General features: G+C 47.0%; 1 protein-coding gene across 2 annotated transcripts in view; it reads left to right on the top strand.

Annotated features, from left to right (window-relative positions):
• LONRF2 (LON peptidase N-terminal domain and ring finger 2) overlaps positions 1-23,379 on the top strand; it is a 203,813-nt gene that overhangs the window by 136,823 nt on the left and 43,611 nt on the right. For both annotated transcript variants that reach the window (XM_078658018.1, XM_078658017.1), the window contains exon 9: positions 16,558-16,716. In XM_078658018.1, coding sequence (XP_078514144.1) covers positions 16,558-16,716 — 159 coding nt within the window. The remainder of the gene's footprint in view (positions 1-16,557; positions 16,717-23,379) is intronic.

Genomic DNA, 23,379 nt, shown 5'->3' with positions numbered 1-23,379 from the left:
GCGTCTGCAGGTTCTTTGAGCAGACGCTCAACCACACCATTCACATATAATGAGAAAAGTGTGGGAGCCAGGACGCAGCCCTGGCGGACACCCCTTTGCACTGGGATTCTGTTGGTTTTCTCCCCATTCTTACCCCACCGCACCTGTGCATAGTTATCAGAGTGAAGTTTAACAAGAAGCGACAGGATATAGGCGGGTAGGCCCAACCCCTCCAAAACCCTCCATAGCTCCTCCCTGGGCACTAGGTCAAAAGCAGTCTTCAGGTCAATGAAGGCCAAATAAAGACTGCCCTTGCCCAGCACCACCACCTTCCAGTACAGGAGGGTCAACCTGAATGCTTGTTCTATCGTCCCCGTCCCTGAGCGAAAACCCGCCTGGAAGTCTGACAGTATCTTGTGCTCCTCGACCCATTGGAGGACCCTCCCCAAAATCGCCTTCCTTGCCACCTTTTGGGAGGAGTCAATTAGGCTGATTGGCCTGTAGTTGGCGGGGCTGTCCCGACACCCCTTTTTAAATATCGGGACAACCTCCGCCCCCTTCCAGGAATCAGGTACCAGTGCGCCCCATATAATTGCGTTTAATAACGTGGCGACCAATTTACCCCATGCCTTGGAATTGGCACGAAGCAAATCACCGGGTAACCCTTCCGGCCCGCAGCCTTTAGTGGGACCAGGGACTTAATTACTGCCTCCGCCTCCCTCTCAGTGAAATCGTCCATGTCACTGACCATTGTATCGTTCTCCAAGGAAAAGGAATCGCTAAGAGTCCCTACAGGATAAGAATACAGGGCCTCAAAGTGAGTATACCAGAGCTGAGCAGGGATGTTGCAAGTAACAAGTGACCCATCTGGCCTACTCTTTTTCCTAATCAGACTCCAAAAGCCCCTTGCATCCTTTCCCTTACTTGCAACCAGAAGATCTTTCCAGAACTTCTCCTCCCACTCCTTTTTCGCCGCCTTTATGGTCAGAGAATAGTCCTTCCTGGCTGTTCTAACAGCTGATGGGGACTTGGATTTGACGGCTTCTATCAGGGCCGTTTTCTGGGACCTGCATTTGGTTGTGTACCAACCCTGTTTTGTACAAGAATCTTTCCTGTTGGACATACCCGGGGCGCCGCTGGGTGAAACAAAGAGTTTGCCCAGTGCCCCAGTTAGGGCAAAGAAGACCTGCGTGACCTCCTGGGGTGCACTAGGCAATATGGTCAAATTACTCTGAGCCTCAGCCAGCAGCGCCCCTATGGTAGAAAGTTTCTCGCTGGACAGAGCGATCTTGGGCCATTTTAACCGCCTCCCACAGTTGGATACAGTGAGCCTCTGGGTATTAGCTGCCGACAAGGGTTGTTGGGACCTGACCTTATCCCTTAACCACCCTGGAGACAGACCGAGAGACAGAAGGTTATGATCGCTATCAGTGCTCTCAATAATCTTCATGTCGCTCAGGGTGCCCCATAAACATACATCAAGCAGAATATAATCTATTCTTGATGTATGATTGGGCCTATTATATGTATGTGCACCCTGCAGGTCAGATTTGGTCCTCCCGTTTACCGCCCTCAGATCAAATTCCAAATTTAGTGCATTGATCTGTAACGCTACTTGCGTCCACTTCTTAATGGGGGCAGAACCAGAGCCGGAATTCCCCTTCTCGCATCCTCCTCCTCCATGCCTAACATATCATCAAGGCCCAGGGGCTCGAACGTGCAATTAAAGTCGCCCGCCACCATAGTGCTCGAGTTTCTTGGCCGTTGTCTTAGCATATCTTCCAGAAGTGCAATAATATTGTAGATTTTCAATGCTGGGGCCACTTTCACCGTATTTTTGTGAATTTTGCTTATATGGGCGGTGTGCTGTATTAGCGAGCCCAATTTAGGTTAGATGTTAGGCGGATGCCTAGATAGTGAAAATCAGTTACTTGCTCTAGGGGGCTACTTCCTGCATACATAGATCTTTTAGATGGTTTGGCAATCCCTTTAGAAAAAATCATGTAGTTTGTTTTGGCCTCATTTAGTACCAGACCATGCTCCTTGCAGAACCCTTTAAAGTCAATCAATAGTTGTTGAAGGCCTTGTGGGGATTTGGAAATTAGTAGAGTGTTGTCGGCAAAGAGTAGTGTAGGTACCCTTCTCTCACCTACTTTCGGGGCATCACACCCATCCCTATCTAGGTAGTCTACCACCCCATTATTGAAGAGTGAAAATAGGTGGGCGCTAGGACGCATTCCTGTCTCACTCTCTCACTCCACGTTGTATTGGAAATTGCTCTGTGAGTTGATAATTCTCCCCCCACCTGACTTGGGCTGTGTTTGATGAGTGCAATCGAATTAGCATTTCTAAAAGATTATGAGGTAGGCCGATCTCTGCCACCACTATCCATAGTTTGGCTCAAGGTACCAGGTCAAAAGCAGAATGTAAGTCCACAAAGGCAAAATATAGCTTTTCCCCTCTAATGACAACTTCCCTCCAGTAGATGCACAGAAAGCGAAAAACCTTGTCCAATTTGCTAATATTGGCATGAAAACCTGCTTGATAGTCTCTCAGGATATTGGTACTTTGAGATCCAGTCCTGGATCCTGGCCAATACCTGCTTGCAGAAAATTTTCTGCAAGTAATCGATGAGACTTATAGGTCTATAATTGGCCGGGATCGCTCTATCACCCTTCTTATGAATAGGGATTATTTCCGCTATGTTCCACAAGGGAGGAATGCTCATACCTATGAGATGGCATTGATTAACATATTGATGTCGAGAGCCCAGACAGTTGGGTCCTCTCTATATAGATCATTTGGGATTCGGTCAGGGCCGGGGTCTCTAGCCAGAATGCAGGACCAAATTGCTACCTGGGTTTCTTCCAGAGAGCACTGGCACAGATTGTGCAAGTGTCACCTAGGGCACAGAAACTGAATGCTGTAAAATCCAGCTATTATCCTTCAAAATCGTTCGTGGTGAAGAGTTTTTGCAAATAAGATTTCTTGCACTTTTATATATTCTTTAGTATTTTATTCATACTATTGTTTTATGCGATATGATGTATTCTCCATATGCAATGATTATCCATTTCATCAACTTTCTTATTTTAAACAACTAGAAAACCACAATTTTTTCTTCCAATGCATTTCAGCCTAAAAGGCCTTCATCTGGGAAATCTGTGAAGCAAGAACATGTATCTATCACTATTTCTATATTACACAAACATATACACAATGAAATATACTGTGTTCATATGCCATGAATGTTCTCAATCAATAACAATATAATGAGTTTGACCCTTCATGATATAACCTGCGTTTACAATCGAAAGGTAGAAGACTCTTGTCCCCACATTAAGGTCCGCTAGTGACCCTTAATCTAAAAGTTCGCCATGGTGTACCAAATAAAAAGCATTTCATTAAACGCGCCGTGAAACCGGTATTCAAGTGAGTGTTTAGAATATACCCTGAGTTGACACAATGTTACGCGCATACAAGCTAGTTTTTCGCTCACTCCTTTCTGTTAAATACAACAGCTCTTTTGTTGAAACACTCTAACTCGCATGGAGATTACTGCGATGGATATATCGCTTACCGGGTTTTCGCTGTTGAAACTTTCTAAACCGCCTCACGAAAAGCTGTGTGTGGTTTGATAGCGGTTGCGTGTGACGCTTAGGGTGTGGTTTAGTTTATGTGAGTTCGCGCGTTCACTTCAAGGGCTGGGAGCTTATACTTAAAGATACAGGACGCATTTTGTGCTTTTGGTTGAAACAAAAAAAGCGGACTGGAACAGTTATAGCGAACATCATTAATGCACTATCGTATTAAGACTATTATTATCAATATCATGAAGGTGTACAATCTACACAGATGTCATTAACGAGAAAACCTAAATGAAATAAAATTAACATGAAATCGGTTATATGCTCAGCACTAGGGGTAAACGGATATTTACACAGTTCACAAGTAGCAACTAAATTCTGTCCGTTCATTTATCCCATTGGGTGTCAGAGTCTGTAAATAGTATATCCAATGGTTCTCTCTTTTTAAAAGTGTTTTTTTATTGTCTCTTTCTTCTAGTCTTTCCACCACTTCCAATATGCAAGCTTTGATCTGGTTCACTTGGTGGTTATGTTCAGTGAAATGAGTTGCCACTGGTGATTTTAACACTTTAGTTCTGATATTGCTTTTATGCTCTGTAAGTCTTACTTTGAGCTTCCGTTCCGTTTGGCCGACATAGGCTTTACCACAGGGACACTTTATCATGTATACGATGTTTTTTGTATCGCAGGTTGCAACCTGGCCAGATCAAAGCTTGCATATTGGAAGTGGTGGAAAGACTAGAAGAAAGAGACAATAAAAAAAAACACTTTTAAAAAGAGAGAACCATTGGATATACTATTTACAGACTCTGACCCCCAATGGGATAAATGAACGGACAGAATTTAGTTGCTACTTGTGAACTGTGTAAATATCCGTTTACCCCTAGTGCTGAGCATATAACCGATTTCATGTTAATTTTATTTCATTTAGGTTTTCTCGTTAATGACATCTGTGTAGATTGTACACCTTCATGATATTGATAATAATAGTCTTAATACGATAGTGCATTAATGATGTTCGCCATAACTGTTCCAGTCCATACGTTTTTGATGGACACTCCGAGTTAATTTAGGGGTGACACCATCCAGTTTACAGTTGGGAGAATAAGTAACCAAAAAAGTGTGAACACTGGCAAGAATATACATAGCTGGAGCACTGAATTGGATAGTGACTATGATGACGATGTAAAACGCCGCCGGTCCTCTGGATGTCAGCTGATGGGCTGTGTACATAACAGAGAGGGCCCGATTGGGCAAGAACAACTGTAGCCGGCCACCACTGGTTGTAGGCGAATCACTTGTAATGTATTTTCATATATGCTAAGTGCGAATAAACTTTTTACACCAAAAAAAAAAAATAAAAAAAAAATAAATAACTGTTCCAGTCCGCTTTTTTTGTTTCAACCAAAAGCACAAAATGCGTCCTGTATCTTTAAGTATAAGCTCCCAGCCCTTGGAGTGAACGCGCGAACTCACATAAACTAAACCACACCCTAAGCGTCACACGCAACCGTTATCAAACCACACACAGCTTTTCGTGAGGCGGTTTAGAAAGTTTCAACAGCGAAAATCCGGTAAGCGATATATCCATCGCAGTAATCTCCATGCGCGTTAGAGTGTTTCAACAAAAGAGCTGCTGTTGTATTTAACAGAAAGGCGTGAGCGAAAAACTAGCTTGTATGCGCGTAACATTGTGTCAACTCAGGGTATATTCTAAACACTCATTGAATACCGGTTTCACGGCACGTTTAATGAAATGCTTTTTATTTGGTACACCATGGCGAACTTTTAGATTAAGGGTCACTAGCGGACCTTAATGTGGGGACAAGAGTCTTCTACCTTTCGATTGTAAACGCAGGTTATATCATGAAGGGTCAAACTCATTATATTGTTATTGATTGAGAACATTCATGGCATATGAACACAGTATATTTCATTGTGTATATGTTTGTGTAATATAGAAATAGTGATAGATACATGTTCTTGCTTCACAGATTTCCCAGATGAAGGCCTTTTAGGCCGAAATGCATTGGAAGAAAAAATTGTGGTTTTCTAGTTGTTTAAAATAAGAAAGTTGATGAAATGGATAATCATTGCATATGGAGAATACATCATATTGCATAAAACAATAGTATGAATAAAATACTAAAGAATATATAAAAGTGCAAGAAATCTTATTTGCAAAAACTCTTCACCACGAACGATTTTGAAGGATAATAGCTGGATTTTACAGCATTCAGTTTCTGTGCCCTAGGTGACACTTGCACAATCTGTGCCAGTGCTGTCTTCAATTATTACATATACTCCTGAGCGGGGAGAATAACTTAGGAGCACGAAGTACGCCTTAAACTCAGCAGAGAACCAGCAGTGCACAGCCACTTTCCAGTTTTCATCCAGAGAGACCACCAAGTCTTCAACAACTCCACACAAGGCATCCCCCCTCATTTCAATAGAGCCCTCAGCCTCCATGCTACCTAATGCATAGACACACCCAAAGTTGGTCACCCACTCTTCTGCTGTACTGTGAACTCCAATGTAATATTTCTACCATTGAGCCAGTGGGCCACTTTTTTTCAAAAGGTCTTAGAATCCTTGACTGTCGGAAAAGAGCGCTATGTTATACTAAGAGATTGACCCCGTATGCCCCTAACATTCCTATACTGGGGTTACCACTGCAATCTGGCACCATCACTAGCAGGAGAGTTAGGGCATGGAGCGAGGAGGGGGTTACAAGTATAGGCGACTTTTTTGTGGATGGTACTCTTGCAACGCACAGTGTATTTGTTAGAGCGCATGGGGTGCCTCACACATTATTTTTGATTCATGCTCAGATCACGCTTTATGTGCGCAAGGTATGGGCTCCAACGGGTCAGGAACCATTGATGCATGGCTTGATGAACCTGCAATATCTAATGGGAAATGGCAGTCCTGTTGCGAGATGGTTATATAGAGGTGTGTGCACTGTGGGAGAGATCCAGTTGCCATCCCTTAGAGACAAGTGGGACGTAGATTTGGGTTGTGCACTCACTGACAAAGAATGGAAGCTGATATTGGAATACCCGAGAAAAACCTCTAGAAACCCGAAATTTAAGTTCATACAGTTGATGATTGTACACAGGGCATATCTAACACCACATAGATTACATGTAATGTATCCGGAAGTATCGGACTGCTACCCAAGATGCCATACTCCACAATCGAAATTATTCCACATGCTATGGAGCTGCCCTAGAATAGTACATTATTGGTCTCAAGTGCACAAAATATTACACGCAGTTGTACCAATACGGAATGATGACTCGCCAGAGAACTGTATATTGGGGTTAGGTCCTACTGGCAAGAAATCTGGCCCAGCGCACAAGTTCATGAATTTTGCTCTTATATTGACAAAACGTACTCTTACAAGGAGATGGAAGCGGCAAAGCCACCTAACATTGCAGACTGGCACAAAGAAATGGTGCAATGGTGCAATGGGGTAGGGTAGAGGGTGTGGCGATCAAACGGGAAGAACAGAGAGGGCTGCGTGAAAGGTTGATATCCCTAGATTGGAATGTACTGATGGAAGAGTTTACCGCTATGGAGCTTCACACAGAGTAAGACTACTAGTGGGATATCCAGTTGTCCGGAGATGTTTTGCTGATATAAAAGGGGACCATGGTTGAGCCCCTACACCCCTCCCATTCTACAGGGACCTAGCTGGGCTACACTGAACCTCTTCCCCCACACAGGACCAGAAGATACATAAGCCATTCCTTTTGCAATCACTCCCCAATGCCTCTGCAGGACCTCCAGCCCACCACCAGAGGTCCACCTCCCGTGCAAGCTCCTTATCACAAAAAGAACTCACACTTACTCATCCAGTGCAACACACCACTCATCCACACACGCCACCCCCCAGACTGGTGAGATAGTACCTCACTGCCCCTGACTCTCAACCTGTACTCCTCTTACTGAGCACCAGTTACCATACTCTGGGAACTGGGAATGGGACTTCACGCACTGGACACACTTTTGCTGCCACCACTGGATCCCACCCTACTGGTGAATCCAGACACTCACACTACACTCGGACGATAACCACCCTCCTGAGCTAGCCATTTCTCCTCCACACTCCCTCTCTCTTATCTACCCACAACTGGGGGGACAGGAGCAGGGATTGGGCACTGGACCCAGCAAGGGACTCCCTATCTATGGGAACCTCCCCACCTACTGGCGTCCCGCCCTGTCATTTTCTCTCTTCTGTCACATAACATAAAAGCGCATAAAACACCATTTAAAAATGACCTTCTTGAGGAGAAAACAAAATAATAAACAGTAATCCTCAAACATGTAAATATCTAAAATGCAGAGTTTTGTGGCGAAGGCAGTTGCCGCTGTGGTACTGCGCAAACACAAGTCCTAATCCTCACCGCTGACCACCAATGTTAGAAATGGGATTTCTGGTTGGCTAAGGCTTGCACCACAGCCAGGCAGAAACCACCACTCTAGTCAGGGCAAGGGAGTTACACACCAAAGATAACCCCTGCTCACCCCCTTGGTAGCTTGCAACGAGCAGTCAGGCTTATCCCGGAGGCCATGTGTAAAGCCATGTGTAAAGCATTTGCGCACGCACATAGCAACAACATCCCAATCACACTACACACAAGGTTATATCAAAAATAGCCTTTGTATTCTCAAAACACATTAGAATAGTAAACAAATAATGTACACTGTGCCAACTGGCACTGGGCAATATTTACAAGGGATTATGTACACCTGACAGGGCCACATGGACCACTGTCTGAACCATCACAAAGTGAACTTAGTAAAAGCAAACTAGAATATAAACGCACAACCAGTAAACACTGGTAATCACTGTACTTGGCATCGGCCTGTAACATGAACTACAGTATCACATCAGGCGCAAATTACATTCTGCGCCAACCTCACCAGCATAAACACATTATGCAATCTCTCACAAGTCTAAACACATTAGACCCTAACCTCCTAAGTATAACTCACATTAGGGGCGTAAATCACACAGTGAAACATAATCTCACTAGCATAAACCATAATATGCAAAACAACCTCATAATCCTAGAACTACATTTAGAAGTATAAAACAGGGTGCGTAATCATACTATATGCATTACATTTCCTAGCACCACGTCACAATCCGCACATAAATCACATGAGGGCCTGGCGCCCTATAAATATAACAATCCCCCTGGCCAACTGGCCATCTCAAAAGGGGGCTCAAATGCCCTATGTCCACAGAGTCAGGGCTGCTGCCTAGGCAGCGAAGGTCAAGGTGTGCCACTGCGCAAGCCTAAACGTTGCAGCTGCCCACTACTTGCTGGGCAGGTGAGAACCATAACATGTGGGCCTAAACGATGCAGCTGGCACTAATTGCTGCACAGCTGTAAATATCAAGATGTGGGCAGGGGCTCTCACTGGCCTTGGAAATAACTTTGCCCAACGTTGGAGCCATCTGGCTCTGGGAATAATACCCACGTTTGAGCCATCTAGGCTCTGAATCAACTTGTCCCCTGGAGCTCACTGGCTCCCGAAATAATTAGGCGCCAATAAAGAACAGGAACTGCCCCCCCCCCCCCCAACATTGGAGCCACCTAGGCTCTTAAAATATGTATACAAATCGGTAGAGCGCGCTGGCTCCGGAAATAGGCATGTTCCCAAACACTGCGGAAAGGACAGAGGCTCCTCTGGCCCTTTAAGTAATAATGCACCACCTCGTGGGAGCCACACAGGGCTCTGAAGAGACATAGGCAACGCGTTGGAGCGCACCGCTGCCAGCCGGGGCTGCTCATGCTCTGTGCTTTAAACAGGCACCAACAATGCACCCCCGGAGCTCCAACCCCTCCCACCCGTGCTCTGACCACCTCCCTTTGCTCCTGATGCACGCGGGGCTTCCTTCCACTTCCAGGGAGCCCTGAGCTGCCGTCGGCGGCCTCGGCTGCCATTCCTCTTCACCCGGGCCCCCTCCGGGGATCCAACAGGGAGCCGGCATGGCTCCAGACGGAGAACCCACCCCCCCCTCCCTTCAAGACGACGAGGGGGGCAGAAATGGAGCTCCCAAGGCTCCCTCCTCCGCATTCTTCACCCGGGCCCCCTCCTGGGACCCGGGGCTTAACTCCCAACAGTTTGCGGAGGCAGGGTGGGCTGCCATCCTCTCTGCACGCCGCCATTCTCGACCTGCCGCACTTCTGCCTGGCGCCCTGCCCCCAGTCAGGCAGGCGCCGGGCTGCCACATCCGGTGACCGGGCCGCGGCGGTGAAATGAGGGGTAGGCTCCCTCGGAATCAAAAATACATTGTGGGGTGGGCACCTGCTTAAAATAACGCCAAAGTCGCGGGGTGGTCACCCGTGCATAAAAATAATTAAATAAGCGGGGTGGAAACCGTAATCCTGGCAATTTCGGGGGAATCCCTATGAGAGAGGTTCCCTCACCAGGGGCTGCAGCACAGCGCTGCACAGCCCCCAGGCTCTCCCTCGCTGGGGAAAAATCCCAGAAATAAAATAAAAGTGCTCACAGGGTGCTAGGGCAGCCTAAAGTCCATAAGGCTAGCAAAAGGAGGCAAAAAGGATCCAAGAAGTCCTGGAGCATCAAGGGGCAGTGTAGGGCCCAGGGGCCAGCACACCGGGCACTCCAGCAAGGAGGCAGCCCCCATGGCGGTCCCTCCTGGGCCCCACCAGCAGCAAGCCCCCATCTTTCAGGATCCAAAGCAGAATCTTTTACATGGGGTCACAGCCCCTTCTTATACCACTGAATCCTTTGTTTCAAAGGTGCAGGCAAGGGGAGAACCAGATACAACTGGTTCAGGAGCACTTTGTTTTGCTAAACTCCCCTCTCTATTCACAGGACAGGCCAGGGACATCAGACACACCACAGGAGGTGGAGCCAGCATTGTGGAGGGAAGGCACAGACCTATTTGGGTCCCAGGTGCAACTCCTCCCTCCCATCTACATGCAGATCTCCCTATTCACCACCGGGCAGACCCATCCTGGCTCTTGGAACCAACCACACCAGCCAGCCCCTGTCAATCACAAGCCAGACAAGCAATTCACATCAGGCAGGAGACACTGCACACACAGAAATGCCAACTTCTAAAAGTGGCACTTCTCCACTAGTCACAATAAATCTGCGCACACCATTACGCAGTATTTATTCTCACGAGTTTGCACATACCACACTCGCCCCTGCACTCCTCTCACATCAGGAACTACCAAGGACACACATATCCCCCATGCATTCCTATGGGAGTGCTGGCCAGTCACACCACACATACACAGAGAGCGCACACACTTTACACTGGACCACAGTGCTAACTTGCGCAGAGGCCTAAAATCACCAACTCTAGGTTACAGAAAAAGGCTAGGAGAATGCAAAAAGTTTCGGGGTGAACCTGCCAAAAGGGCCAAGTCCAACATCTTCCATTCGATGGCACCCTGTTATTCCATGCCCTGGCAGACTCTGCCATCCAAAGGTTCTTGGAAGGGTTCTGTCCTCCTCCTCCTTCCCCTCCTCAGTGACTGCTGAGTTGATCTGGTTCTGGACCTTCTTCTGGGCCTTGCTGTGAGGTGTGTTTTATGGCCACTTGAGTCCTCTATGCTGGGACTGTGGCGTTGTTGGCTGCTGGACGGCCCTTTGTTGACTGTTTTTGCTAGAGTTGTCTGCACAGACTTGGCCCTGAGATCAGGCCTTCTGTTTTTCTCTTGGGCTGCTTGATAAGCCTTCCGCTGTTTTTTTTTCCCTGTGGTTCCTTTTGTTTTTCCTCTGCTGCGGAAGTTTCTTCCAAAGAGGGTTCCCATGTCTTGGGACTTAACTTACCCTACGTGGGGTAGTGACAGCTGTTATATAGCTTACGCTCTGCTAGGGAGTTCTGGTCGCATTCGGGCCCCTGCTCTCCACGGTGTTTATGTATGTTGCTGATGCTTCTTTAGGTCGTGTGCACGGACACCTCATAGTAGTGTGTCTGGGCACTTCCTCGCCTTCCTGCTCCTGTCCTGGAAGCTGGGATGATTCTGTGTTTCTCCCTTTGTCAGGCGTCGCCTGCCCGGTCTTCCTGGCCTCTGGGCTGTTCTTCCTGCTTCTGGCGGTTTAATACTGCTGCCGCCACTCTGTCTGGTCTGTTGCCTTCCGTCTTTGGTGGGCTAGCATTCTTTTCCCTCATTTCCTACTTCTTCCTCTTCCTTGTCCTGGCATTGCATGGAAGCTCTGTTGCCTTGTAGGGGTGTGGGGTACTTCGGCCTCCCTGCACTTGCCCTGGGTTCCTCTGTTGTGAGTGAACGGGCTTCTTCAAATCCTTTCTTCTTCCCACATCCCTCTTGGGGGTCAGTGGTGTTCTGCTTGTGGGGTTCCCCCTTGCCTGGGAGGATGGGGCTCTTTGCCCTGTCCATTGGACTAGTCCCCTGTCGGCCTCTCTGTTATGTCCAGGCTGGTGGGGTCCTTCCGCAGGCCCTCCTTCCCTGCGGGTATGGCTAGGGTATCTATTCTACGTTAAGAAATCTGCAGCTAGTAGTCTCTATCAGATGTACGAGTTACTTACCTCTGGTAACGATGTATCTGGTAGAGACGATTCTAGCCGCAGATTCCTTCACGGCCCGCCCTTCTCCGCGTTCTGCGAAGACCCTTTGGCTTGCCCTTCTGCACTCGCCTCCCGGTGGATGGCTTGATGAGTGTGTGTATTCTTTCGCTCTTTGACAAGCCATTGTCTTGCTTTTTGTTCCTTCCTCTTCTTTGGCACTGTTGAGGCTGGATCTATAGGTACTCCTGGGCTCCTCTGCTCTGGTTGCTCCCAAGGAGGGGGAAACCGCTGCATAATCTAAAGCACGATTCAGAAAAGGGGGTGGTGATGAACAGAGTGTCTGAATTAAGCAGACCACTCTTACCCAGTCCAAAGATCAGGGCTTGATCCATCACCGTTATTTAGCTCACTGCCCCATCCCAGCTCAGAACCTGGCTATATGCAAATTAGTCTGTCCCTGGCCCAGTGCATCATGGGAACAGGGCAGACCAAACTACCAAGTCAATTCTTCACCAGAAAGGAGACAAGCTTCCGGGGACCGGTTTCTGCCATTTCAGGCGTCGTCGGCCCAGCTTGCTTGAATCCTGATTTAGCTCACTGCCCCATCCCAGCTCAGAACCTGGCTATGCAGTGAGCTAAAAAACGTGATGGATCAAGCCCTGATCTTTGGACTGGGTAAGAGTGGTCTGCTTAATTCAGACACTTTGTTCATCACCACCCCCTTTTCTGAATCATTTTGTCCACCATAAGCGTGGAAGGGTATACTCAGATGTGAGTCCCTTGCTCATTGCACCATCAGGATTCAAGCAAGCCGGGCCGACGAGGCTGAAATGCCAGAAACCGGTCCCCGGTAGCTTGTTTCCTTCCCAGTATAAGAATTGGCTTGGTAGTTTGGTTTGCCCTGTTCCCATCATTCACTGGGACAGGAACAGACTAATTTGCATGTAGCAAGGTTCTGAGCTGGGATGGTGCAGTGAGCTAAAAAACGGTGATGGATCAAGCCCTGATCTTTGGACTGGGTAAGAGTGGTCTGCTTAATTCAGACACTCTGTTCATCACCACCCCCTTTTCTGAATCATTTTGTCCACCATAAGCGTGGAAGGGTATACTCAGATGTGAGTCCCTTGCTCATTGCACCATCAGGATTCAAGCAAGCCGAGCCGACGAGGCTGAAATGCCAGAAACCGGTCCCCGGTAGCTTGTTTCCTTCCCAGTATAAGAATTGGCTTGGTAGTTTGGTTTGCCCTGTTCCCATCATGCACTGGGACAGGAACAGACTAATTTGCATGTAGCCAGGTTCTGAGCTGGGATGGTGCAGTGAGCTAAAAAACGGTGATGGATCAAGCCCTGATCTTTGGACTGGGTAAGAGTGGTCTGCTTAATTCAGACACTCTGTTCATCACCACCCCCTTTTCTGAATCATTTTGTCCACCATAAGCGTGGAAGGGTATACTCAGATGTGAGTCCCTTGCTCATTGCACCATCAGGATTCAAGCAAGCCGGGCCGACGAGGCTGAAATGCCAGAAACCGGTCCCCGGTAGCTTGTTTCCTTCCCAGTATAAGAATTGGCTTGGTAGTTTGGTTTGCCCTGTTCCCATCATGCACTGGGACAGGAACAGACTAATTTGCATGTAGCCAGGTTCTGAGCTGGGATGGTGCAGTGAGCTAAAAAACGGTGATGGATCAAGCCCTGATCTTTGGACTGGGTAAGAGTGGTCTGCTTAATTCAGACACTCTGTTCATCACCACCCCCCTTTTCTGAATCATTTTGTCCACCACAAGCGTGGAAGGGTATACTCAGATGTGAGTCCCTTGCTCATTGCACCATCAGGATTCAAGCAAGCCGGGCCGACGAGGCTGAAATGCCAGAAACCGGTCCCCGGTAGCTTGTTTCCTTCCCAGTATAAGAATTGGCTTGGTAGTTTGGTTTGCCCTGTTTCCATCATGCACTGGGACAGGAACAGACTAATTTGCATGTAGCCAGGTTCTGAGCTGGGATGGTGCAGTGAGCTAAAAAACGGTGATGGATCAAGCCCTGATCTTTGGACTGGGTAACAGTGGTCTGCTTAATTCAGACACTCTGTTCATCACCACCCCCTTTTCTGAATCATAATCTAAAGCACAGCATGTAAATCCAGAAAAGGATTCATGCTGCAAAGCAAAATGGTTACTTATCAGTAGGAGAAGTTTTGCAGCTTGGAGAGTTTTCTGGATTCACATGCGACCCACCCACCTCCCCTCAGAGGAGGAATGCAAACAGATGGGGCTAAAGATCACTTAAACCAAAGAACTAACATCTGAAGACTACAGGATCTAAGATATACCTTTGAGAAAAAGGGAAAAAGAATCCGAAAATGGCTACCATGGACAGGAACTTCCGGGGCGCTCTCTGACGTCACATAAGGGATGGAACTAGCACCAAATCGTGGTCGACGATGCCCCAAACAAGAACGAAAAGAAAACAAAAACAATTCCGGACCCAACCACTAGATGGTGGAATAATGCACAGCATGTGAATCCAGAAAACTCTTCAAGCTGCAAAACTACTCCTACTGGTGAGTAACCAAGTCGTTATTGCCAGCAACCCAGAGGACTATTGAAGCCTGGAAAGGGTGGAGAGACGAATGGGGTGGGAAACACGGATTACTCGAGAGACTCCCCTGTGGGTAGGAACCCGTCTGAAGGAAATTGGGAAACTGAGGGGATTCCAGGCATGGTACACGATCAGGATATCCGAATCGGGGGATCTCCTAGAGGACTAAACGCTAATTCCCTTCAACTCCATCCAACGGGATTACCAGTTAAATGAAACTCAACAATTTAAATACATACAACTTAAAAATGCATGGAAGGCAGAGAAACTCGACACAGCCGATATCCCCGAGTACGCACCGCTAGAGGGGGAGAGTGCTCCATGATGAAATGGCGGAAAAAGTTGTCTCCTGAACTTATAGGACACTTATTAACAACATGCCCGACTCACTGTCACAATTGAGGGCTCAATGGGGAAGTGCAGTAGGAGAACTGGAAGACACAGATTGGGATGCCACATTAATGCACTTGAGAGAGCTAGCAATCAAATGAAGATTAAGGCTGATCCAATTTAAGATCTTCCATAATGCATATTATGACAGGGCCTGTTTGCACAAATTCGGCTTGGCAGAGTCCCCCAATTGTTTGCGCTGTGGAATAGAAACGGGGTCGTTCATACACACTATGGGAGTGACCTAGTATACAACAGTACTGGACCACCATATTGGAGGAGCTCAACAAGATAATCAGAGAACAACTACTTGATGTACCTCAAGTTCACTTTGTTAGTATTACCCACAGAAGTAATGTCCCCCAAGCAAAACTCCTCTTTTGTAACTTGAGCCTCTTAGTGGCTAAGAGGGATGTAGCTAAGTATTGGGGTGCCCTAGAGCTGCCAACCTTACGGTAATGGAAACCAGGGATAGACCTCTACATGGGTTCTAAAAACGTCACATATAAGGCCAGAGGGTCACCGAAGATGTTTTTCAAAGTTTAGGGCCCTGGTTGAAACATAATGGTATAGATATGGGAGAGAATGATGAATTGCCCCAATTGACACATCCCAGTGATATGTGAGAAACACTTGGGTACTCTATTAACCATTAACAAACAACCGTGCAACCATATTGCTGTTGTACTGTGCTATTGCCACTTTGACCAAATGTGCTTCCACACCTATGTAATTGTGGTTATTCATGTGTTGTTGACATCCTGTAGTGTTCACAGAAAATGTCAACAAAAATATTATTTTTTAAAGAAAGAATGGATGCTACAGAAAATAAAGCAAACTACTATTGTGAGGGGTATTGTGGTTTACCATGAACATTGCGGGTCATAGTAGTGCGCATTCTTGCAAAATGATACGGGGGCAGCATAGAGTTTTTTTTTTTTTTACTTTAGTTGTGCTGTACATCGTTGAGGATGCTGTGCAGCTTGGCTAGAAACCATTGGCACAGCCAATAGGTCACAAAATCGAGACCTCTTGGCTTTGCCAATATGTGTTTTCTGTAGCATCCATTATTCAGATACTTTTCTCATTGCTGTCTGACTGTAGATAGTCTAATATGCAGTACATTGGAGACAAAAGGCCAAGCCAGATATCAGTAGAAAACGGTGAGACTGAAGTATTACTGAAGGCTAAGCCAAAATGTTATTTCGAATCATAAGAAATGGCTGAAAGAACCAGCGCGTAAGAAGCCAATGACTGAAGGAGGCAGATCAAAAGCCCTTAAAGTAAACCGAGGGTACAGTAATTGCCTTGCACAGGGCAAGCACAACATTGCATATCGGTAAATAAAGCACAGCTGAAACTCTTGCTTTGCCCACAAGCTTTGTAATATGAGGACAGGAAATCCACCTAGAGTAGATAACCATAACCTTGACTAGGCATTTGCAAGCCATGAAACTGAAATTCATTTTCTTTTCTTCAACAGCCTTACAAAAGATGTTCCTATTTTTGTGTGCACCATGGCATTTCCTACCATCCCTTGCCCTCTACATGTCTTTGAACCTCGGTACAGACTCATGATCAGACGAAGCATGGAAACTGGTACCAAAAAGTTTGGAATGTGCATATCTGATGAACTCAAAGGGTAAGAAGCAGAAGCCGTAATTTCCAGTTTTGTGTCTAATTGTTTTAATCGGTTTGTTAAGTGACCCTCGGAATCAGTAGAGAGCAGCCACACCTTTCTTGCTTTAATTCTTAAAAAACAAATGTGTTTCTCCGGTTACACATTTTGTTTTTGAACATTTGGTAACTGGTATTAGTTCTCAGAAGGAAGTTTCTTCCTTTAACCCACATCATTACTTTTTTGTAAGGTAGTTCCCCATCATCATATCTGAATATTATTCATGAACCCTAAACATCTCTGCCTGTGTGCAGGATCCCAAAACACTTTTATTGAAATATAATGTGCCTTTAGTTTGAGAAACCTATGTATCTTCGGTCAACTTTTTGTTACTGTCTAGATCAGTTTCACGAAACAATCATCAGTTGTAAGGGCTTTCTGGTAAATATTCCGAAGCTTTAACCACTAGTTTTAATGGGTTTAACCCTTCTCCATACTGCGATGACTTCACGCATTATATCACTGGTGGATGGATATGGATGACAACAATATTTACATAGCATTGTGAAAATATTTAGAATAGGCACTTCTTTTTTCGGCATTGTACGGATGGAGTACCAATGTCCATGCCTAGCTGTGCTTGTAAAGAATGTATAGAGAAGAAAGGGCACAGCCTTCAGCATATCTTCCATTTTGTTAACCCTCAAGACATGGCACATAGCCATGCCCAATGAAATCAAAGCACAGAGTGTCTAACCAAGTCTGTGTTGCTAATGCTAGCAGATGTTAAAAAGATCTATTGTTTGAAGCTTCTGTTATGTGCTCATGAATGTCATTGCTGATGTCATCAATATGTATACCAATTTAAGGCTGCAGCAGTTTCTCCTGTCTACCATTGCATAATCTCTTAGACATTTATTTGCAAGGCGCTTTTAATAAATGGATATCCAGTCAGTGGACAGGTCTGCTGATAGATGTGGAAAACAGAAATGTAGGTTTGTGAAGTAATTGATATTGTCAATGCTGTGTCCACTGGTGATTGCATTGACTTTGTCATCTGTATTGTGTAAGGTCATCAACTGTGAATTGGTGAAGATTGTCTTTTGCATAGCTTACTGAAGTGCATAATTTCAGTGATTTTTAGTTGTATTTTCTCACCGTAATGTCCCTTAAACAAAGTTAGTTTTTAGAAGACATCATTTTGTAATGTGAGTTAACTCTATTTTCCATGTACTGCTTTTTCTCGTGAGGGAACTGCTTTGTTTTTGTTATGATCTTTGCCCCTGTACATAGTAACCCACTCAGCATGTCCACTGTGACCACTGAACACTGGTAACAGAGTATGCCATGAACTGTGCCAAGCCACTTGACATGAGTGTCACTACTGATGATGTCAAAAAATTACTTATTTGACATCTCGTAATCCAACATATTGAAGGTTGCTAAAATTACATGATCTCAGTGTGAATTATTATTGCCTTTAATATCAGTTGGAAGACTGGAGTTCAACTTTCCTCAGCTGATTTGGAATTGACACGTTTGACATCCAGCATCAGAAAAAACGAGATAAGAAAATAATCAGTTACCCTTTTTCTTTCTTTTTGTCTAGCACTGAACCTTAAGGTGCTTTTATTTTTAAGTTTAATCGTGCATGCTTAAATCAGTGCATGTGGGTATTCCCCTGCATACCATTTCCACCTCCCTGGGTGTACTAGACCTGCTCAACTATCCATTGCTTGTCCATTTCACCTGTGTGCACATGGAACTGTCAGTAAAGCTGTCCGTTGTCCCACTCTTCTACATCTACCATACTGATGTATGGCAGGGCACAGAATACTTGAATAAGTGGCACTAGGCCTGAGCGGAAGCTTACAAGTAGGGATGATGATTTATTAGTGGGCTTGCTCCCTGGCTGTTAGCAGAGGCCAGGGAGCTGACAAGGGGTGGTGTAAGTGTAGCCCAGGGGTCTCCTCACTTTTTTTTAGTGAGAACTACTTCTGATCAGTGAATATCATTGTGAGCTACTAAAGGCTAAGTAACTTGCGCATTCTTACCAGACCCTTACGCCCAACTTCATTGACATTAAGCCTAATGTCCATAGAGCCAGATATTATAGTATATATAAGAGCAATATAAAAATGTTTTCATGTTTGACAGTAAGAGCGTAGTCTTCCGGGATATACTAGCATCTGTGATTATGAATTTGGATATATGTAAATGGGCGACTTGAGAGCCTGCGTCAAATGTAGTTGTGGAACACAACCTACCTTTCACCATATGTGGCACTGTTACATGTACATCTGAAAGAGACACATTAGTGATAGATTCCTTACCTTAGAATATTCCCAGGTGTCAAACTGGATCCGGAAAGTTTTGCTTAGCAGTACCCTTGCGCGTCAGTAGGTGGCGTCCTGCGGCTCCGTGTACGTCACTGGTGTCGTCAGCGCCGAGATGAAGTCACGAAGAGTACTTAAGCGCCACCCATGCGCGCTGACGTCCGTTCTTTATTTTTCCACGCCAGTAAGCGCAGATCCGAATTGAGCACGTACCTTGGTCACTTTTTGACCCCTATTTTGAGACTTTGTCTCCCCAATTTTCCTCTTGGTGCACGTAGGGATGCCCGGTTTTAAGTCCTGTGGGGCCTGTCGCCGAAATAGGTCGTAGCGGACCCTCACGGTGTTTGCCTCTACTGCTTGGAGACCGTCCATGACACCCGGGACTGCCGTGACTGTCGTGCCACGGCCCCCAAGGCCTTGCAGGAGTGGCGTCGGAAGTTGCTGGAGGTCCAGCATTCGTCGCGTCGCCGCTCCGAGTCTAGGGGCCATTCCCGGTACCGCTCGCGGGACCGTCACCGTCGCTCCTTTGACTCCAGGTCTTCACCTTCGGATTCCGGTAAGCGTCGCCATAAAAAGAAGTCAAAGAAGCGTGTTCGCTCTCCGACGTCCACCCGTCGCTCCTTGGAGGTGGACGAGGGGGACAGGGGCCTCGCCCCTGCAGCTCCTCTGGAGCCGGGGAGTCCTGCGCCCTACACGCCATACCTGGGGTCTGTCAACGATTCCCGAACAGATGCTAGAATTCCTTGCTGCTTTGGACTGTCTTTACAGGCCTCGGGCTCCAGCCGGCTCGCCTTCGGGCCCTGCGGACCCATGTCCAGATCCTGCCGTCCCGACGGCTCCGCCACCGGCTCCAGCCCCAGTGCCACAGGATCCTGCGCCGCTGGCTCCAGCCCCGGGGCCACAAGGTGCGGCGTTGCCGTCTCCGGCCACGGCACCACCCTCGGCTCTGCCCCTGGCTCCGCACTGGGTGCCGTTCATCCCACCTTCGCCCCGGTTCCCTGACCATTTTGTTCTGGCCTGGGATCTGCATTGGGAGCCGGCACCGGTTCGGCCCCGACCGGCGCCGTTCCCGACGCCGTTCGTCCCTTCTCCGGCTACGGCTCTGCTGCCGCGACTGGCCCCCTCTACGCCAGAGGCGGATGACGACGGGGAAGGGTCCGAGGACCAGCTTGTTCGGCAATGTGACTCCGAGCTTGATTGGGTGGACGACTTGGAGGATGCAGGCGACCTTGATGTCTCCTCTGACCCCGGGTTCGCCTCTCCCCCTCCTACAATGGAGGAGGGCGACTCCTACATGGTGGTCCTCCCTCGGGCTGCTGAGGCGCTTAACCTTGACCTCCCCACTGTGGCCCTCACGACCAACCTCTTCACGGAGGTGCTCCAGACAGCGTCTACTTTGGCAGAGCCGCTGCTTCCCTTTAATGACGCCCTTACAGAGGTCCTTTTGGGCACTTGGTCGAGGCCGGCCACTGGGGCCCCGGTGGACAAAAACGTCGCCAGACGCCACCGACCCGCGCCCGGTGACCCCACCTTCTTGACCACTCACCCTACGCCTGAGAGCCTGGTCATTCAGGCCTCGACATCGCAGAGTGCTTTTCCCAACGCCCCGCCAGATAAGGACTCTAAAAGGCTGGACCACTTTGGGATGCGGTTGTTCTCTTTGGCCAGCCTCGGGATGCGGTCGGTGAACACTGCCTTCTTGTTAGGCCGCTACTTCCACGCGGTGTGGGATGCCGTTGCTCAGGTGTTGCCTCAGTGTCCTGAGGAGGTGCAGGCTACCCTTTCTCAGGTGATTGCTGAAGGGAAAGATGCGGCTATGTTTGCCATTCGATGTGGGTTAGACTCCGCCGACTCATTGGGCAGGGCGATTTCTACGACTGTGGGGTTGCGGCGCCACGCCTCCTTGCGTTCAACTGGGTTCTCGCCCGATGTCCAAAATTCACTCTTGGACATGCCTTTTGATGGCACCCGCCTGTTCGGCTACAAGGCTGACAGTGCACTGGAGCGCTTTAAGGACTCGTGGGCTTTCTACTAAGAACCCAGCCACAACTGGTTTTCATTCCTTTCGTGGCCAGGGTCGAGGCACCCAGGCGCGCCCCTCCACCGGGCCAGTGCAGAACCAGCCCAGCGAGGCCGAGGTCGCGGTTTCCGCAGGGGGCGGGCGGGTTGGGGAACCAGCGTGCAGGTCCGTCCACCTCCACCTCAGCTGCTTCTTCCTCTAACCCCTCCTAATCTGAGCTTCACGGAGCACCCCACGCCGGTGGATGGCAGGGTACTCCACCATCTGCCCCACTGGCACGACATTACATCAGACAAATGGGTGCTGCAGATAATCTGCTAAAGTTACCCCCCCCCCTCCAACCCCCTGCCCCCCAGCCATGCCACCTCGGTGCCATCGCATGTCGGGGGATCATTTGGCTCTTCACCAACAGGAAGTCACGGCCCTCTTGGCCAAGGGGGCCAACAAGTGCGTTCCTGGGCCAGAAGTAGTGAGTGGTTGTTATTCCCACTACTTTCTGGTCCCCAAGAAGGACAAAGGGGGTCTGCGTCCTATCTTGGACCTCCTGGACGTAAATCGCTTCAAGATTCTAACTCTGGCGCAGGTCTTGGCTGCCCTTGACCCTGGAGACTGGATGGTAGCTTTCGACTTGCAGGACGCATATTTTCCCATCCCTGTCCTGCCGCCCACCACGCTACCTGCGATTCATGGTGGACCAGGAGCATTTTCAGTTTACTGTGCTCCCCTTCCGCCTTACCAGCGCCCCTCGGGTGTTCACGAAAGTGATGGTGGTGATCGCAGCTCATCTTCCCCTACCTAGACAACTGGTTGTTGAAGGCGGGCTTGCCCCAGGCAGTCGTTGCCCACCTTCAGACTATGGCTGACCTCCTGCATTTGCTGGGGTTCTCCATCAACGTGCCAATTTTCAGTTTTCTGTGCTTCCCTTCGGCCTTACCAGCGCCCCTAGGGCGCTGGTAAGGCCGATAAAATATTTGTTGCTTAAACAGAGGTGAATGGAAAACCATTGCTTTAAACCTGTTTGTGTCATATTGTTATATGTGGGATCATTTACCCCCAAATAATAGAACTTTTCCTGTTTCTGCTTAAAATTACACTTGCACAATGCACACTGACCCATCACACATAGTACAGTCAAAGGTAAACATGATAACCAAGCTCTAAAAAAGCATGTTTTCCCCCAATTGGCTATGTAGTCTCCAATATCCTATATTTAGCTGTTAAAATGTCTGTTTTTGTTACACATATAGTTGCAAGTCCTATAAGCAAAATGTAGAATATATTGTTAGATGTCTTAATTATTGTTTAAGCTTTGTTACTCAGTCTTCTTGTTGCCCTGTAACTAGAATTCTTGTGATATGGTAGCTTAATGTGTACTCGTGAATATAAAAAAAACATGTTTTGTTACATCTAGTTATGGTCCACGTTAATAACTTACTGGGTGGTCAGTGAGAGGACAAGTGTGACTCTTAGACTAATAAATCAATATAGGTGGAGTTCAGAACAATAAATAACGTTCATTTATTTTTTTGCGAAAATGTTAAGGATGCAGAAGTGCCTATGGCCCTAAAATAGCAACAAAGTTTGGAACAACATGTAAATAAACTAAGATGGCGAAAATCATTAAGGCGTGTAGATAAAACCTTTAAACTACAACGCCATTAGAAGAATCACTTTTTCGCCTAGCTCGATCTAATTTACACACTAAAATAAAATTTGCAGATTAACACGGCCCCATGTATATAAGTTAAAGCACATACAGACAGCAGTAAGCAGATCTGCTTCATAAAGTGGTGGAAAGTCAAAACCTGAAAAAGTATTGGAAACGGATTGACTGGGGATTGCAAAATGTTCATATTTCACTTAAGCCTTTCTTGATCATTTTATGCTTTACATCGTTGACTGACTGCACTAATATTTTCTTTGTTATTATAATGTGAGTGTGGAAGGATGTGAAGGTTCCGAGGTTTCACGAATTATGACACACATTTAAAATTATTATATAAAAAGATAATTCAGGAGCAAGTAATTTACCCCCAAAAGAGATGTAGTGGTGGATGCGATCTAATGCACCTGGTGATTCTGAAAATGAAAACTGAGTTTTAAAAATGTGGAACGGATAAGGGTAGGTGGAGGAAGTATCCAATGATAACATAATTTTGCAAATAAACTGTACGGTCCATTTAAGCATGTGTTATAGCTGCCAAAGCGGGTATTTTAGGACTGTAAACTTGAGGAAAAAATGGGGAACAAAAATGTCCACTCATTCAGTGCTCGTCTTGGGAAGAACTGCCTATACAGAGTAAGTAATACATTCATTTGCTGATACCTTTG

The sequence above is a fragment of the Lissotriton helveticus genome, chromosome 8, assembly GCF_964261635.1.
Source record: "Lissotriton helveticus chromosome 8, aLisHel1.1, whole genome shotgun sequence".
Lineage (NCBI taxonomy): Eukaryota > Metazoa > Chordata > Amphibia > Caudata > Salamandridae > Lissotriton > Lissotriton helveticus.
This window is presented reverse-complemented; position numbering and strand designations above follow the sequence as displayed.